Here is a 17566-nt window from a genome sequence, read left to right on the forward strand (position 1 = left end):
CCAAAGAAGTGGAACTTTCTGTGCCAGGTGAGCTGGGGGCTGGGTTTTGGGAGATGGGTAAGAGGGTTGGTAATAGTTACAGTGAACTTCCATTTTCTTGTGTTCCTATGTGGAGAACTTCTTCTAAGAGTAAAACTGACTTCTTTCCTACTTCTCAATTTCTCTTTCTTCCTCTTGGAGAATTTGGGAGAAGACATCTCAACCCTTCCTGGACTTCTTCAGGTCAGCCTGTTCTAGTGGGCTCCATAAGCAAATGGAGGCTTCTCTCTGACAGCTTCTTTTCTCAAGTCTCGGTGACAAATATTTGTTTTTGCTTTGATTTGTTCCTTTCCAAAAAACTCTGAGTACAATGCAATCTTTTAAAATAGCGAATCACAACTTGTTTTATGTGGCCAGATCTTACTGTCTGCTGTGAATTTTCAGAGATGCTACAGCCTTCTCAACAACAGATTATCAATCATTCCAAAGATTGACCTTCCAAAAACATTACCTGCAGATTCTAACAATGAATCTGTTTAGGATGTCCCCAGGAAAGAAAAAAGAATGACCAAAGATTGTGATGTTGCTTGTAGTTTAAATGTGGTGTTTACCTTCGGCTTTCCCTCGTTCTTCTCGTACATGTTGTAAGAATACAACATGTGGAAGAAAAATGTAAGAAAAACAAGAAATTCACAATTTCATTATTCTGAAAGAAAGTCAAATTGATGTTTGCTTTTTTCATAAACAAGTTGGTTTCACACCGGACGCATATAAAACACTTCGAAGGAGCCCCACAGCGGAAAATAACCTTCCACGTTACATTTCAACGGTTCCATGAGTACTTCGAAGGCAGGAAAACTACGACAGGCCCCGCTGGGATTCGAACCCAGGATCTCCTGTTTACTAGACAGGCGCTTTAACCAGCTAAGCCACGGAGCCACCATGCTTACTTCGCTGCAAATGAGCATAGAAAAGAGATGATCTTTGCCTTTGTTCTGTGCATTGATTTACTTTCTTGTTACTGAGGTTTGAAAGTACCCAGACACTTCTTCAGACACTGAAGATTAACCTTGGCTTCGCCCCAAAAGACCTAAGAAACCGCTCAGTTGCAGGATAACGAAGTTTTTCGCGCGGGGGAGGTGAGAGGTGAGGAAAACACTGGCGATAGCCTGACCCCCGCCCCGGGGCGAAACAGCAAGCAGCTCATCCTAACGTGGGTGGGTAAAGTATGACCTCGGGCTTCAGTGAGAAGAGGGTAGGAAAGCGGGTAGCCAGCCACCTTTACAGAACACTCCTCCGAGTCGTGTAATACATTTACACCAGAGCACTTACGGCACCAAGAACTGATCCTAGCAGGAAGCAAGCTATTTGTTTCTTATTTCACGGCTTTTAAATTAAACTAGAATTAGATTAAAATTCCAGTCATTCCTTACCCCATTTCTTTCCGTTAAAATTGGGCTCCCCCCACCTGCTTAAAGATAACTAATGGAGTTCCAGAGTTGCTTCTTCAAAACGCAAGATTTGGCCGGGCGCGGTGGCTCACGCCTGTAATCCCAGCACTTTGGGAGGCCGAGGCAGGTGGATCACGAGGTCAGCAGATCGAGGCCATCATCCTGGCTAACACGGTGAAACCCCGTCTCTACTAAAAATACAAAAAATTAGCCGGGCGTGGTGGTGGGCGCCTGTAGTCCCAGCTACTCGGGAGACTGAGGCAGGAGAATGGCGTGAACCCCGGAGGCGGAGCTTGCAGTGAGCCGAGATCGCGCCACTGCACTACAGCCTAGGCGACAAAGCGAGACTCCGCCTCAAAAAAAAAACAAAACAAAACAACAACAACAAAAAAAAAAAAACAGAAAAAAACCAAAAAAACCCGGCAAGATTTAAGAATTAACAACTTAATCTTGGAAAGAGATAAAGAAGTTCCCTTCCCGGTATAGCTACACAGAAAGAGAAGCTTTCTTGTCCTGATACTTGACCAAAGGATCTGATTTGATGTGTCAAATTATCATTATATATATATGTGTGTGTGTACATAGAGAGAGAAAAAAAAATTCTATATCGTCATGGGGGCTTATGTGTTCCCAACTTATTCTGTTCTCTATTAAAAATAAATCTGATCTTGGGAGTATAATTTGAACAAAGGGGTTTAATGAAATTCTGAAGAGTATCCAAATTGTTGGCACAGCTGAGAAAGTAACTTCCCAAATGAAACCTGTAATTATATTTGGCTTTTTTACTTGAAATCTGTTGTCCTGGTGATTATGCTGAAACAGACATTTCAGTATTTCTTAGCTGTATCAATATTTGGAGGATTTCTCTGTCACAATCTAAGGCAGACACTGGCATGTACCTTTGCCTATATATGTGATGGGGGGAACAGTAAAAGGCCACACCAACTAGAGTTTTCATTTTTATAAAAAGATGCAAGTCTATGAACTCAGCACTCACTTTGATTGAGACTCATGGAATAAGCACTTATTACTTCATTATTATACGATTAGCCATCATATTATGAGTGTGCTTGGAGCCAATATAATCATCATAAATAGCACAGTCACACCTAAAATGGCTTTAACCCAACTGTGGCAGGCACTAGACAGCAGAGCCAATAGTATTTTATTTTGTTTTTTCCTTTGACTGGCAGCTGACGAAGTTTGCACATAATTTCTAGGATGTCAAAGGAGTTGTTTAGCCAGAGATAAGCCTTGGAAGCAAATTGAGACTTTGAGCAATAATTTACAGAACTCTTGGTGTGAACCGTATCTTCTATTCAGTTCCCACTGTGATTAGGATGAACCGTGGAACTCTCACGTTGGCTCCGCTCCACACATCTGAAATTGGAGAGGATGCAGGTGGCTGTGTCACAGCCTGCTGACAGTCATGTAAAACAATGTGAGAGTGGCAGATGGTGCAGTTTTCCATATGCCTGGGAGTGAAACTGAAAAAAAACTGTGCACTGAAACACAGAGGAGAAGAGTCCACCACTGTGATAGTTGTATGTGTCAACTTAGCTAGGCTATATAGTACCCAGTTATTCAATTAAACGCTAATCTACATGTTTCTGTGAAGTTATTTTGTAAATGTGGTCAACAATCAGTTAACCTTAAATAAAGATTTTCCTTTATGTAGATGGGCCTTATCCAGTTAAAAGGCTTTGAGAGCAAAACAAAGACTTCCCTAAGGAAGAAGAAATTCTGTTTCAAGACTTCAGCGTCAGTTTCTGCCTGAGTTTCCAGCCTGCCCTACAACCCTACAGGTTTCAGACTTGCCAGTCCTCACCCTAGATATATATAAATATATACCTAGATTTATATATCTCCACTCTGTTTCTCCGATATATGCTGAAGAAAAGACTGGAAGTTGAAACTGGAACTGTCAGAAAAGACGTAGAAAGATTTTCAAAAACAAAGCGAAAGCATTTTTTTTTTCTTTTTTTTTGAGACAGAGTCTCGCTCTGTCGCCTAGGCTGGACTGCAGTAAGTGGCGCGATCTCGGCTCACTGCAACCTCCGCCTCCCGGATACAAGCAATTATCCTGCCTCCCGAGTAGCTGGGACCCACGCCAGGCTAATTTTTTGTGTTTTTAGTAGAGACGAGGGTTCACGATGTTGGCCAGGCTGGTCTCGATCTGCTGACCTCGTGATCCGCCCACCTCGGGCTCCCAAACTGCTGGGATTACAGGCATGAGCCGCCGTGCCCAGCCGAAAGCATTTCCTGTAGTGAATATAGCTAAGAAATTTGAGGTACCCAAGGGAGGTCTCCAAAGCCTGCAAAACACAGATAAATTTTTATAGACAAACACTGAGGAGAGTGAATGTGGACAGAGCCTACAACCAGCTGGGTTAAAGTCCATTTTTAAAGTGCTAGGTGGGACCTGTGACTTCCAGGGATACTCTAGCCCCACCAACATGGAGAAACCCCGTCTCTACTAAAAACACAAAATTAGCCGAACGTGGTGGCACATGCCTGTAATTTCAGCTACTTGAGAGGCTGAGGCATGAGAATCACTTGAACCCGGGAGGTAGAGGTTGCGGTGAGCCGAGATCGCGCCATTGCACTGCGGCCTGGGCAATAAGAGCAAAATTCTGTCTCAAAAAAAAAAAAAAAAAAGTTTTGGTAACCTATTTTAACATAATTAGTTTTCTTTTGAAATCTTACATATTTATTTTTTCTTTCGTATATTCAGAAGTATTATTCTGAGATAGAGTCCAGAATCACCAAGCTGTCCTTGGGGTCCATCGTACAAAACCTAACGAGAAGATCCCTATGCTACTGCCTAGGGAGGAATCCATAACCTAGGCCTACCTTAACGCTTATGCAGAAAGAGCAGAATATTTTTTGTAAGGGCTGTTGAAACCTTATGAACTGAAAACAAATATTTTCTAATCTCAATGTGTATATTCTCAATATCAGGCAGTTTTACTCCTGTGTAGTAGACCTCAACTTACTTAAAATGCTCACCAGGCATAGGGATGATTTATTCTCAGAAATATGGACAAACCAAAACACACACATATGAGACGTTTGTTTGCTTCCAAAGTGAACAAGTGAACATTCATATGTGTGTCCGGGTTGATGCTCCTTATAAAGCTGTCAAATTCTGAGATCAAGGCCCTGCAGTAGAAGCAGCATGCAGTGAGGAGGCCTAGCAGTTTTGCTTAGTAAAATATTTGAAGAAAAAAAAAAAGAACCACAGAGAGACAAATAAAAACTCAGACCGTGTCACTGTACAACGGCTTCCAGTTTCCTACAGAATACCAGCCAGAGTCCTTACAAGGGCCTGTAAAGTTGGCCAGAGTCCTTACAAGAGCCTATAAAGCCGGAGGTGGTCTCCCAGGATCTCCTATTCCTCTCCACTGAGCACCGGCCTCCTCAACATAACTCCCAAGCCTGCTCCCACCTCCAGGCCTTTTTCCTAGCGATTTTTTCCCTGTTCCAGATCACTCTTTTCCCCTGATATCAGCATTTATCTCTCGTTCATCGCTTTCACTGCTGGCCTTTCCTATCCTCTTTCCCTGTTTTATTATTTTTTTTCTCCAATCGCTTATCACTATTATTTCGTTTATTTAGTGCTTTATTATCCGCTTCCGCCACTGCCATGTAATCTTAAGGGCAAGGGTCTCTCATGTTATCTACAGTGCCGTGAACACTAATACTGGTTGAATGAACGAACGTATTAATGGAGCGGTGATACTGGGGCAGAGAGGATGCAGGGCATGCTTTTCACCGCCATCTTTCAGCCGGCAGAGACAGACCGAGAAAGGAATGAAGGCTACGGGGTGTGTGCAGAAGTAGCCACCAGGGAGTCCGTGCGCTGCGAGCCTGGACCAGCGGACAAACGCGGCTTACAGGCCCTCGCCCAGACATTACGGGTACAACCTAGTTTCTTATGAAATACCCTGCTACCAACCAACGCGTGGGGCCAGTGGCGCAATGGATAACGCGTCTGACTACGGATCAGAAGATTCCAGGTTCGACTCCTGGCTGGCTCGGTCTATATACAAATTTATTTTACAACTTTCCTATTCCGCCGGAGTAAGCGACTTCCTGCAAGGTAAATTTGCCTGGAAGTCTCAGAAGCGAGAGGGGCCGCTTTCGACAAGAGATGGGGTTATCATTTCTCTGGGGAGCAAATTCTGCCACTGACCACGTGGTAACGCCAACTACGTCATAGAAACGCTCGCCCTACCCAAGTCGTGCCCAGCCTCGCCTGACCATTTTGGCCGAAGAACGAAGGACCGTTCAGAGATATTAAAGTCTCTATCGTGTTCTTCCCTATTCAGTCGTTTGAAATGACTGCATGTGGCTTCAGTTTTAACACTGGAGAGGCTAGGTCTGAGCTGTTCATTGGTTTTTCTGGTTTGAGAGTTCAGTACAGAGACGCATGCGCACATCAGCAAAACTCGCACTTGAACGAAGAAACACCAAGTGTATTTACTATGCAGATAGAACTGCTTGCTCTGAGAGACCAGCCCACGGTGAGTTTCCGTAGTGTAGTGGTTATCACGTTCGCCTCACACGCGAAAGGTCCTCGGTTCGAAACCGGGCGGAAACAAGTTTTTTTTTTTTTTTCCCCCTTCCTACTACGAAATTCTTACAGTGTGTATCTTTTAACGATTTTTCAGGCCATCATAAATTTCCTGTCTTCCTGTCTTACGAGGTCGGGGCAGCGGTGCTTAGGGCGGGCCTCAGAGGCTCTCACACATATCGCCACGGGGAGAACCGGCTCTCTCCGGCTTGAACTCGGGGCGGCTCCCCGCCTGCAGCCCCGGAAGCGCATCCTCACCTTCCTTCGCCTTCCTGTTCCTGGCAGTGCCGGGCTCCCCTCGTCTTCTCTATCTTGGGGCTGGTGCTGGCCCTGCCCACGCCTAGGGCTCCGGCGCGTCAAGGGCCTCAGCTGGGATTCCCGCGCCCCTCGGACGGCCACGAAACTCGGGTAAGTGCCTCACAGACTTTAGTACGCTACCCGGGAAAATGAGGGGCGGGGTGGGGGGTCCCGCCGCCCTCCATATACTTAGGACCCTCCTGCCAGCTGGCCCCGGTCATGATTAAGGGCCTTGGGCCCCGTGAGCCCCGCCTGTCTTCCTGTCTCCAGAGTAATCGCAGCATCTCTCCTGAGCTCCGAGTGTGAATCCCTGGGAAAAGCTGAATCCAGAGGTGGGGTCACAGAGAGCCGCAGGCCCGACAGGGATGAGAAGTCCTAATCGGCGCTCTAGGGCCAATAAAAGAAGGAAAGAAAGGGATTTGAAAGGATTGCTCCCGCAGGGCTGTGGCCTTGAAGAGGTGGTGACTGGCAGGTTGGACTGACCTGCCGTGGGCTCTCCTTTCCTACCCAATTTACCTTCGAGAAACCCTCGTTGAGGAGACACCCAAGGGCTGAGTCTTCCTCCACTTTGACCTTTCGCTATCCCATCACAAAGAAAAAATGGATCCCAAGCTTAAGAAATGGACCAGCACTTGTTTAGAATCAGGACTTGTGCCTTGGTGTTTGGCCTCTTACCTCTGCCTGCCACATGGCTTGCTTACAAGTTAATTGGATTAATCAAACGCTTTTATGAGAAAGTTTTGTTGTGCCACCTGGTAGCCTGGGGTGTACCCTCAGAGAGATTTCTTTCTTAGATGTATTACTACTTTTTCTAGGGATTAGCCAAGCCTAGCCTCTCAGATCACATTGCTGCAGGTTCCCTCAAATGACTGATAAGAATGCGATGTGTTTGTTTTTGTTTGTTTTTGAGACGGAGTCTCACTGTATCTCCCAGGCTGGAGTGTAATGGTGCGATCTCTCTCACTGCAACCTGCACCTCCCTCTACCTCCCGAGTTCAAGCGATTTTTGTGCCTCAGACTCCTGAGCAGCTGGGACTACAGGCGTGCAATACCACGTCCGGATAATTTTTGTATTTTAGTTAGAGACGGGGTTTCACCATATTGGCCAGGCTGGTCTCAGACTCCTGACCTCAAGTGATCCGCCTGCTTCGGCCTCCCAAAGTGAGATAACAGGCGTGAGCCACCGCGCCAGACCGAATGTGGTATTTTTATGACCACGACAAAAGAAGGGCTGCATTCTTTGGTGGGTCTGCAAAATTAAAAAGTAAAAAGAAAGAAAGAAAGAAAGAAAAGGACAATGTTTAATGAGCTGTTTTCTTTTTACCATTTTCTTAAACAGGCTGCTTGGCTGGATGTTGACTTGAAAGGTCCATTCTTTGTTATCTTGCTGTTTCCCTTAACAAGACAACATCTTGGCTAGCAAGATAATATCTTGGTTAGCAAGACAATAAACTTGGCCATGTGCTCAACAGCAATCTGTCTAATACATTTTCATTTAAAATCCCCTCTCTACTACCCAGAAATATAAGCAAGTTATTGTGGTGCCCTGAAAGGGGGCAGAGGTTCCAGGGTCCTGGGAGATGACAAGAATTTATCCTCTTCATCTCTCTCTGATGCCAGTTAGCAGGAATACTTTAGCCTGGAAGCTGAGTGTGCCTCTAACCAACCTTTACAGATGGGTGACTGTTTGGGAGCTTATGGCTCACTCCTTCTCTTTAAACCAAATGCATTCTGGCAAGCTGCAACAGCAAACCTACCGTTTTAGACACCCTGCCTTTTCTCATCTTTCCTTTCTACCCCTGCATCTCCCAGTCTCTCTCACTTAACTCCCATGGAAACTCATGCTGCATCTCTAATACTTTGGAAGATGAAGAACAAACAGGCCCTGGAGAGTGACTGACACCATGTGACCTCTTGCTTCTGTAGCACACAGCATCTTGCCTGTTAATCTTTTTATTTTTTATTTTTTATTGAGACAGAGTCTCGCTCTGTCACCCAGGCTGGAATGCAGTGGCTCAATCTTGGCTCACTGCAACCTCCGCCTCCCGGGCTCAAGTGATTCTCCTGCCTCAACCTCCCAAGTAGCTGGGACTATAGGCATGTGCCACCACACCCAGCTAATTTTTGCATTTTTAGTAGAGATGGGTTTCACCATGTTGGCCAGGCTGGTCTTGAACTCCTGACCTCAAGTGATCCACCTGCCTCCACCTCCCAAAGTGCTGGGATTACAGGCGTGAGCCACTGAGCCCAGCATTGCCTGTGATTTTTTATTGTATATTAATTATATCCTTTATTCTCTCCTTCCTAAGCTTGGTGTTCATAACTTTCTTCCACATCTTCCTTCCAACCCCCAAACACGATCTTTCCTTAAGTAAGAGGCAGGGAAGAAGAGGGGAGCCTTCTGATTTTGGGGTGGGATTGAGGCTAAAACCCAAATTAGAACTACCTCCCAGAAACACAGTTCTGTATCCATTGAAAGAGCAAAAAGATGCTGCTAAAATGTGCCTTGTGTTTGCTAGGGATGAAGTGAAAATGAGTATTGAATGAGGTGGCATTTTGGTCCATGGATTTGCTTGCTATGAAAGAGAAAAAACATGGAAAAATATATTTTGAGGGCTGGGTGAGACCCCCAAATTAATCTAATCCAAGATGTTTCCCTAGTCACTAAATTATTTATTTATTTATTTATTTATTTTTTAATAGAGTCTCACTCTATTGCCCAGGCTGGAGTGCAATGGCGCAGTCTCGGCTCACTGCAACCTCTGCCTCCCAGGTTCAAGCAGTTCTCCTGCCTCGGCATCCTGAGGAGCTGGGATTACAGGCACGTACCACCACCCCTGGCTAATTTTTGTATTTTTTAGTAGAGCCAGGGTTTCACCATGTTGGCCAGGCTGGTGTTGAACTCCTGACCTCGTGATCTTCCCACCTTGGCCTCCCAAAGTTCTGGGATCACAGGTGTGAGCCACCATGCTCTACCGAAGTCACTAAATTCTTACACTGTTCCCTCTTATGTTAGTCCGTTAGGGCTACCAAAACAAGGTACCACAGGCTGGGTGGCTTAAACAACAAAAATTAATTTTCTTTGACTTCTGGAGGGTAGAAGTCCAAGATCAAGATGTCGGCAGGTTTGGTTTCTTCTGAGGCCTCTCTTTGACTTGCAGATGGCTGCCTCCCACTATGTCCTTAGATGTGTTCCTCTATGTTGTCTGTATCCTAATCTCCCCTTCCTATAAGTACACCAGTCATTTGAATTAGGGCCCACCCATAAGACCCTATTTTGCTTTTTATTTCACTATTAGTTTTTTTTTTTTTAAGCTATTTCTGCCAGTTAATTTAAACATCATGATCTTTTTCTGATGATAAAAATGCAAGTCTTCATGCTAACAAAAGGATTGGAAGAAGGATGAAGCAGATGTTCCTTCTCTCCTACAGCAATCTCATTAAATGAGGAGTTAAATTGAGAACGTTCATGAGAATTTCAGTCCAGTTCTGTGCAATGAAGAGGAGTGATTCAAAACTTTCACTAACTTGCTCTGTTGTTTGTTAATACAATGTTATTGGAAGAGTTATTTTAACAAAGGGGAATTGTTATATTTCTAAAACTTTTTAAATTGTTGCCATGTCTTGGGAAAATAACTTCAGTATGTGTCTTGATAATTTCTTGCCCTGATGATACCACTGAAAGTCATTTCTCTCTATTTCCAAAAGTTACACAGTTACTAGTAAGATTTATCTGCCAGTTAATATTCTTTTCTTCCACATGCATGAAGGAGTATTTGTAATGACTTTTATATTTTATCATTAACATTATTTTTTTGAACTCTTAAAATGTGTATTGTTTTTACATTAATAGACTTCCTTTTTTTAGAGCAATTTTTGGTTTACAGAAAATTGAACAGAGAGTTCCCACATACTTCCTTTCCCCCACCTCAGTTTCTCCTAAGTTATTAACAACTTGCACTGGTGTGGTACATTTGTTACAAATGATTAACTAATATTGACAGCTTATTATTAACTAAAATATATAGTTTACATCAGGGTTCACTCACTGTATGAAGTTCTGTGGGTTTTGTCAAATTCATAACATCTACCATTATATAACATATGCCATTACAGTAGCATACAAAAGAGTTTCATTTACCTAAAAATCCCTTCCGTGCCACCTCAGATAATTTCTTCTAAGTTAAAACCACTGTGTGGTGAGAGCTCCTTCCTTTTCGAACCTCCTTGTCCTTTATGGAAATGGTAAGAGCTTTTACCCATCTCTCTGGCCCCTTTTCATTATATGTGTATCTATCTCCTACATTTGTAAGTTCTCTATAGAGTCGGTGACCTGCTCTCCTAATCAGCTTCCTAAAGGTGAGTTTCAAGAATTAAATCATTATTTATATACTCAGATACAGCATCCAGGCAGTAGCCTATTTTTCCTGATTTTATTTTGTCACCTGCTGTATTTTGGCCTTTGACATGTGGAGATAATGGCCCCCCTACTTGGGATGGACTGCAATGGATCTAACTTGAAGAAAACTGAACGCAGGAAAAGAGGTTGTGTGAGCATTCCCATACCAGGAAATGGGCTGAGAAACAATTTTGAAGTGAGATGGAAGGGGAATGGTACGGGGTATCCATTCTTAGGGAAATGTGTGCTAGGCCAAAAGCTCACTCTTTGGTTAAACACTCTCATTCTCTGGTAACATAAAGGTCTCTAAAAATATATGCAGAATATTTGGGATAACCTTCTTTATTATTCATTGCCCAAGTTGGGTCACTTTTCAAAGTAAAAGGTAACATTATGAATAATTATACTAGGGCAACAGGTATAAATCAAGTCACCCTACTATTAGACCAAGTGATTTTCACTAGTTCCTTCATTGTAAGAGTAGCTCCTTTTGTTTCCTAAAAATTGTTAAAATGATTCCTTAATGTTGCATTTGAAAGAAAGGGAAAAGGACAAAAATTAGCAATAAATTTATGTAATGGCAAGGATTTCTTCAGAAGAGAGCAGGTCAGGTGTAGTTAGATCAGTAGAACTGTATGTCTCAGTGGCACCATTACTTTTTTATTTTATTTTTTTTTTTTTTGAGGCAGGCTCTCACTCTGTCCCCCAGGCTGGAGTGCAGTGGCACAATCTCGGCTCACTGCAACCTCTGCCTCCCGGTTTCAAGCAATTCTCAGGTGGATCACCTGAGGTCAGGAGTTTGAGACCAGCCTGGCCAACATGGTGAAACCCCATCTCTAATAAAAATACAAAAATTAGCTGAGTGTGATGGTGGGCATCTGTAATCCCAGCTACCTGGGAGGCTGAGGCAGGAGAATTGCTTGAACCTGGGAGGCAGAGGTTGCAGTGAGATGCGATCACACCACTGTACTCCAGCCTGGGTGACAGAGGGAGACTCTGAGACTCCATCTAAAAAAACAAAACAAAACAAAAAAATTCAAAACTGGAGCAATTTGGAGACAAGATTAAAAAAATAATAATAACATTGTAGAATGGGGCCACTCACAAGGTTACAGAATTTCCCAGAAAATGTTTTCAAGGGTGGGGCAGAAGGTATGATAGACAAAAGCTTTAAAAAAGTTACACAGTGCCTGTGAGTGCCAGCCCTAGGCCTAAGTCCTAATTACCCAAACTCAGACTCTTCTCTATTTCCTACCTGTGTGGCTCTCAATCTGTGCTCTCGGCTACCCACATTTTTTAGTATTTTTATTAATTCTTGAGCAGGCACATACAATTTTTCTGTGTAAGACAGATAATACTCCACCCATGTGCTTCCCCTACAGCTTAAAGAAGAGAACTCAACGTCCCCTATCTCTGGACTAACCTACATGCCTTCTCCAACCACATCCCTTTCCCAACTCCCAAGAGATAACCACTGGCCAATTTTTATTTATCCCCTTTTTTTTTTTTTCAAGTTTTGCTATATGTTTGTGGCCTCAACATGTCATAGTTTTACATGTGTAAATGGATCTATAGTGTACCTATTCTTCTGCAACTTGCTATTTTTGTTTGTCATTATATTCTTGAGATTGATCCTCGTTTTTGAACCTAGCTGTAATGTATTTGTTTCTGCTGCTGAATAGTATTCCCTTTTATAGATACTACCAAAATATATATATCCCTTCTACTATTGAAGGACATTTGGCATTTGGGTGATTTACAGGTTTTTGAAATTACAATGTTGCTGGAAACATTCTTGTGGAGATCTCCTGTCCACACCTCCAAGAATCCCTCTAAGTAAACACCTAGACATAAAATTGCTTTACATAATACCACTGTTTCCAGCGTGCTTTACAAATAACCACTGTTTCCTGAAGCAAATACACTAATTTGCACACACACACGGCAGTACGTAAGGGTTTTGATTGCTCCCTATCAGTTGAGTCCTTGATGTTGTCAGACAACTTGGTTTTCTTCAATTTGATAGATATGAAATGTTATATCCTATGCTTTTAATATGTACTTCTTATCTATTTTTAGGTGCTTATTCCTCACTCATGCTTCCAAGAAGTACTTGTTAACATTTTTTGCCATAGTTTTAAAATTTTCATTTTGTCCTTTTCTCATGGATCTGTAGGAATGCTTTATGTATTCAGGATTCTATCATTTTGTCCATTATATGTGTTACACATATCTTTGCCGAGCTGATAACTTATTGTTTTACTTTTACTGTGCTATCTTTTTTGATATACACAAATTATTAACAATATAGTCAAATTTGATTTTTAATGTTTACATTGGTCAGTCTTTCCCTTTGTGGTTTACACTTTTTGTGTCTTGTTAAAGACATCTTTCCAGGAGCAGTGTGAGGAGGACAGAAACACCCACCAGGACTGCTCAAGCCGCCTGCCAACACTGCTGCCACCATGCCGAAGAGAAAGGCAAAAGGAGATGCTAAAGGTGATAAAGCAAAGGTGAAGGATGAGCCACAGAGGAGATCAGCACGGTTATCTGCTAAACCAGCTCCTCCAAAACCAGAGCCCAGGCCTAAAAAGGCCTCTGCAAAGAAGGGAGAGAAGCTTCCCAAAGGGAGAAAGGGGAAAGCAGATGCTGGCAAGGATGGGAACAACCCTGCAAAAAACCGAGATGCCTCTACACTCCAGTCCCAGAAAGCAGAAGGCACTGGGGATGCCAAGTGAAATGTACATTTTTGATAGCTCTGTCTTATAGTGATTCTACTGTTTGAAATACTATTTTTTTAAATCAAGTTTTATAAAACCGTAGAATTTTGGCTCTCTTTTTTAAGTTATGTTGTTAGCACATAGGACACTTCTTTGTTGTCTTTTGTGGAAAGGGCAAATACCACTAATAGGGTGTATCTCAGAAACTGAATTGAAATAGGGGAAAATAGGATTTTCTGTCCTGTTTGAAGATTATTCTTGATTCCCTTGATTCCCGGGAGAGATTCTCTGACATTCACATGTCAGCCACTTTGGCACAGAAGCCTTACAGTGTGGGGAACCAAAACTTCGTGTCTCTTCTTTCCCTGATGCCATCAGCATAGACTTGACTTCCTTAAACCAAGAGTCTTGATGTGGCCTTGGCAATCCTAAAATCAACTGTGTGAGGTAACAAAACTCAGGCTTTCTGTTGATAACATCGAGATGGTGTCACTCAAAAGAGCCAAGATTCCTGTTTTCAGTTTGTGGATCCATCCTGCTAGTTTTACTGTATTCCCTCCATGTCGAAGTGGGCCTGTGAAAAGCTCATACAGGCCTCATGTGAAGTGTCCACCTTTTCTGAAAATCTTTCTTGTTCAAAACAGCAACAACCTATGTTGTTAACTTTTACAGTGACTTTTAGAGGAGGGGAGTTTGGAAATTGTAAAATGTTATAGATTGTTGCCTATTTCCTGCTGAAAGTAAATGTTTTTAAAAAGTATCATATAAAGCTGAATACAAGTTAGTTTGGGGGGAGATCCTTTCCTACCCAAAGTCATAAATATATTCTTTACTGCCTTGTAGAAATTTTATACTTTTGCCTTTCACGTTTGTCTTTAGTCTGTCCTGAACTGATTTTTGTGAAAATTATGAGTTAGAAATTCAATTTAACATTTTTCATATTTCAAAGTGGTTGTCTCTGCACTATTTACTGAAAAGTTCATCCTTTCCCCAGTGATTTGTAACACTGCCTCTTTCATAAATTAAATTTTTGTGTACGTGTGTGGGTCTTTTGATGGTTTCTATTCTGACTGACATCAATTTGTCTAATCTTATAGCAGTACAATACAGTCCTGATTATTGCAACTTTAGGAAAAGGTCTGATAAAAACCAAGATGCCTCCACATTTTGTCATAATTTTAGCCAATTTCACCTCTGTCTCCAATATCACCACAAAATTTTTCTTCCTTGGAGTGTCTTGGCTATTCTTAGCCAACTGTTCCTCCATATTACTTCTAGAATTAGATCAACAATTTGTAAATCAAACAAACCCAAGAACATTGAAATTTTGATTGGATTTGTATTGAATTTATACATTAATCTGGTAAGCCAAGTCATCTTTACAATGTTGTCTTCCAATACATGAATATGGTTCAGCTCTCCATTTACTTAGGCCTTTGAAATATCTTTCAGTAAAGTTTATAATTTTCTCCATAAAGGTCTTCTTGTTAATATTTCCTGGGAACTTTATGCTTTTTAACACTACTTTCTATGGCATATTTTTAGTTATTACATTTTCTGGTTTTAGCTAATATTGATTTCAATTTTTGTATCCGGCAACCTGGCTACCTTTCATTCTTGTATCTGCATATTCTTGTGGGGTTTTTGTTTTTTCCATAGACAACCATATATTCTGTGTATACAAACTATTTTGTTTCTTTTTAGTCCTTATACCTATAATTTCTTTTTCTAATGCTCAGTGTAGTCTAGGTGTTGGTGTCTTTTTTTTTTTTTTTTTTTCCCCACCCAGAGCCTCACTCTGTCTCCCAGGCTGGAGTGCAGTGATGCGATCTCAGCTCGCCGCAACCTCCGCCTCCCGGGTTCAAGCGATTCTTCTGCCTCACCTTCCAAATACGTGGGACTGCAGGCGTGCACCACCACACCCGACTAATGTTTGTATTTTTAGTTAGTAGAGACGGAGTTTCACCATGTTGGCCATGCTGGTTTCGAACTCCTGACCTCAGGTGATCCACCCGCCTCAGCTTCCCAAAGTGCTGGGATTACAGACGTGCGCGACCATGCCGGGCCGCGTCTCTCCTTTTTTGTTTCTTTTTTTTGTTTGTTTTTTGAAATGGAGCCTCACTCTGTCACCCAGGCTGGAGTGCAGTGACGCGATCTCTGCTCACTGCAACCTCCGCCCCCGCTTCTCCTGCCTCAGCCTCCCGAGTAGCTGGTATTACAGTCACCTACCACCAGGCCTGGCTAATTTTTTTATTTTTGTTGTTATTATTTGTATTTTTAGAAGAGACGGGTTTTTGCCATATTGGTCAGGCTGGTCTCAACCTCCTGGCCTCAAGTGAACAGCCCGCCTTGGCCTCCCAAAGTGCTGGGATTACAGGCATGAGCCACCATGCCCAGTGCCATTAGAGTTTTGAGCAAAGAAATGGCACAGTCTAAGGTGTTTCATATATGCGTGTATGTGTATGGCTGCTGCATGAGCAATAGACTGTAAGCTGTCACAGCAATCTAGGCAAAACATGTTGATGATTTGTAACTAGTATGGAACCGTGAAGAGGTCTGAGAGAGTTGGCAGTAAATAATGCCAAGTTTGGATGATTGCTTAGCCTTTCTAAGCCACAGTTTCCTCTGTAGCAAAGCAAGAACTAATACTTATTTTGCAAGGTTTTGAAAAGAACTAGAGACACTTTATGGAAATGACTAATATTGCAGTTTACCTAATTAGCATATTGATGCATAAAGCTCTGTTGGAGATTTGAAAAAAAATTAATATTTCCCAGAATCTTACATCGCCACTGAAAAACAGAAGGAAAAAAGACGATTCGATTACTCCACAAAACTGAGGCCCAGGACACTCCATATGGAGCCCTTACTAAAACCAGTAAGTAGCATATATAGTAAAATTGGAATTACATAATAGCATTTTTTCCTTTGTAATAGTGAATTGCTGGCATTTCTACTTTGTCATGCTGTATTACCATCCTTCATCTGCTCAACTATTCCCACTCCATTTTATTTGTTAAACAACACTTATCTGCACTTTATGCCTGACAACAGATTAGGATCAAGGATAAAAGAAATATTCCCTGTTCTCAGCTCAAAGTTGAATGAGAGCCGGGTGCAGTGGCTCACCCCTGTAATCTCAGCACTTTGGGAGGCCAAGGCAGGCAGATCATTTGAGGTCAAGAGTTCGAGACCAGCCTGACCAACATAGTCAAACCCTGTCTCCTACTACAAATACCAAAATATTAGCCAGGCATGGTGGCGCATCCCTGCAGTCCCAGCTACTCAGGAGGCTGAGACAGGAGAATTGCTTGAACAGGGGAGGCGGAGGTTGCAGTGAGCCGAGATGGCACCACTGCACTCCAGCCTGGGTGACAGAGTGAAACTCCATCTCAAAAAAACTAAACAAAACAAAACAAAACGTTGAATGGGATAGAGAGATAGGTCACCATACAGTAGTGTGCTCTCTGTTATAACACAGCAAGAGACCCAAACCCCGATGCCAGGGCATGAAGAGGCCTTAGGGAAGACTTCCTGTAGTATGTTGACACATGACCAACAAAATGAAAACAGAAAGGAGCTGGTCAAGCAAGAAGTGAGAAAAAGCCTTCTAGTAAGAACAATACGTTTACAAAGATGTTAAGAGAATGGTGCATAGATGTTTACTTTTATTCTTTTTTCCCCCTCTTGCTGTCATCTTAGGTGCACAGACGTTCAACAAATTATTGTTGGATCAAAAAATAATTAAGATGAATAACCAAATTATATCAGGTTTCCAACTATAATAAAAGAGAATTATTAAGTGTTGTTTGCCCAGCTGCCCAGTGATTTATATGAATAATTTTATTTCGAAAACTCTATGAGCTGAGTAGAATTGTTCTCATTAAACTTTACATTTAGACAAACATAAATTTAGACATATATCAGCCTGAGTGATCTAGAGTATTTTGTTTGTTTTGTTTTGTTTTGTTTTTTTGAGACGGAGTTCCACTCTTGTCGCCCAGGCTGGAGTGCAATGGCACGATCTCAGCTCACTGCAACCTCCGCCTCCCAGGTTCAAGCGATTCTCTTGCCTCAGCCTCCCGAGTAGCTGGAATTACAGGCGCCTGCCACCGTGCCCGGCTACTTTTTTGTGTTTGTTTTA

At 42.4% G+C, this 17566-nt stretch overlaps 1 protein-coding gene and 3 non-coding genes across 6 annotated transcripts; 3 read left to right on the forward strand and 1 right to left on the reverse strand.

The window, feature by feature from the left end:
- Positions 1–844: 844 nt before the first annotated feature.
- TRNAT-AGU lies at positions 845–918 on the reverse strand. The gene has a single exon. It is a non-coding gene; the product is annotated as a tRNA-Thr (tRNA).
- Positions 919–5397: 4479 nt separating this feature from the next.
- Positions 5398–5470, forward strand: TRNAR-ACG. Its single transcript has one exon. It is a non-coding gene; the product is annotated as a tRNA-Arg (tRNA).
- Positions 5471–5870: 400 nt separating this feature from the next.
- HMGN4 (high mobility group nucleosomal binding domain 4) lies at positions 5871–14895 on the forward strand. 3 transcript variants are annotated; one of them, XM_025383329.1, is made up of 4 exons: positions 5883–6414; positions 10617–10662; positions 10779–10917; positions 13088–14895. In XM_025383329.1, exon 4 carries the CDS (start codon positions 13168–13170, stop codon positions 13438–13440), a length of 273 nt encoding a protein of 90 aa, XP_025239114.1. In that variant the 5' UTR covers positions 5883–6414; positions 10617–10662; positions 10779–10917; positions 13088–13167; the 3' UTR covers positions 13441–14895. The 3 variants fall into 3 exon arrangements, with proteins under 3 accessions (XP_025239113.1, XP_025239114.1, XP_025239115.1); XM_025383330.1 differs by lacking the exon at positions 10617–10662 and having other exon boundaries at positions 10701–10917; XM_025383328.1 differs by lacking the exons at positions 10617–10662; positions 10779–10917 and having other exon boundaries at positions 5871–6414.
- Positions 5961–6033, forward strand: TRNAV-CAC. Its single transcript has one exon. It is a non-coding gene; the product is annotated as a tRNA-Val (tRNA).
- Positions 14896–17566: the final 2671 nt, after the last annotated feature.

Source organism: Theropithecus gelada, chromosome 4 (genome assembly GCF_003255815.1).
Source record: "Theropithecus gelada isolate Dixy chromosome 4, Tgel_1.0, whole genome shotgun sequence".
NCBI lineage: Eukaryota > Metazoa > Chordata > Mammalia > Primates > Cercopithecidae > Theropithecus > Theropithecus gelada.

What these genes read in the sequence shown, in the direction of transcription:
- HMGN4 (XM_025383328.1), top strand. Translation starts at nt 13,168, where the DNA reads ATGCCGAAGAGAAAGGCAAAAGGAGATGCTAAAGGTGATAAAGCAAAG.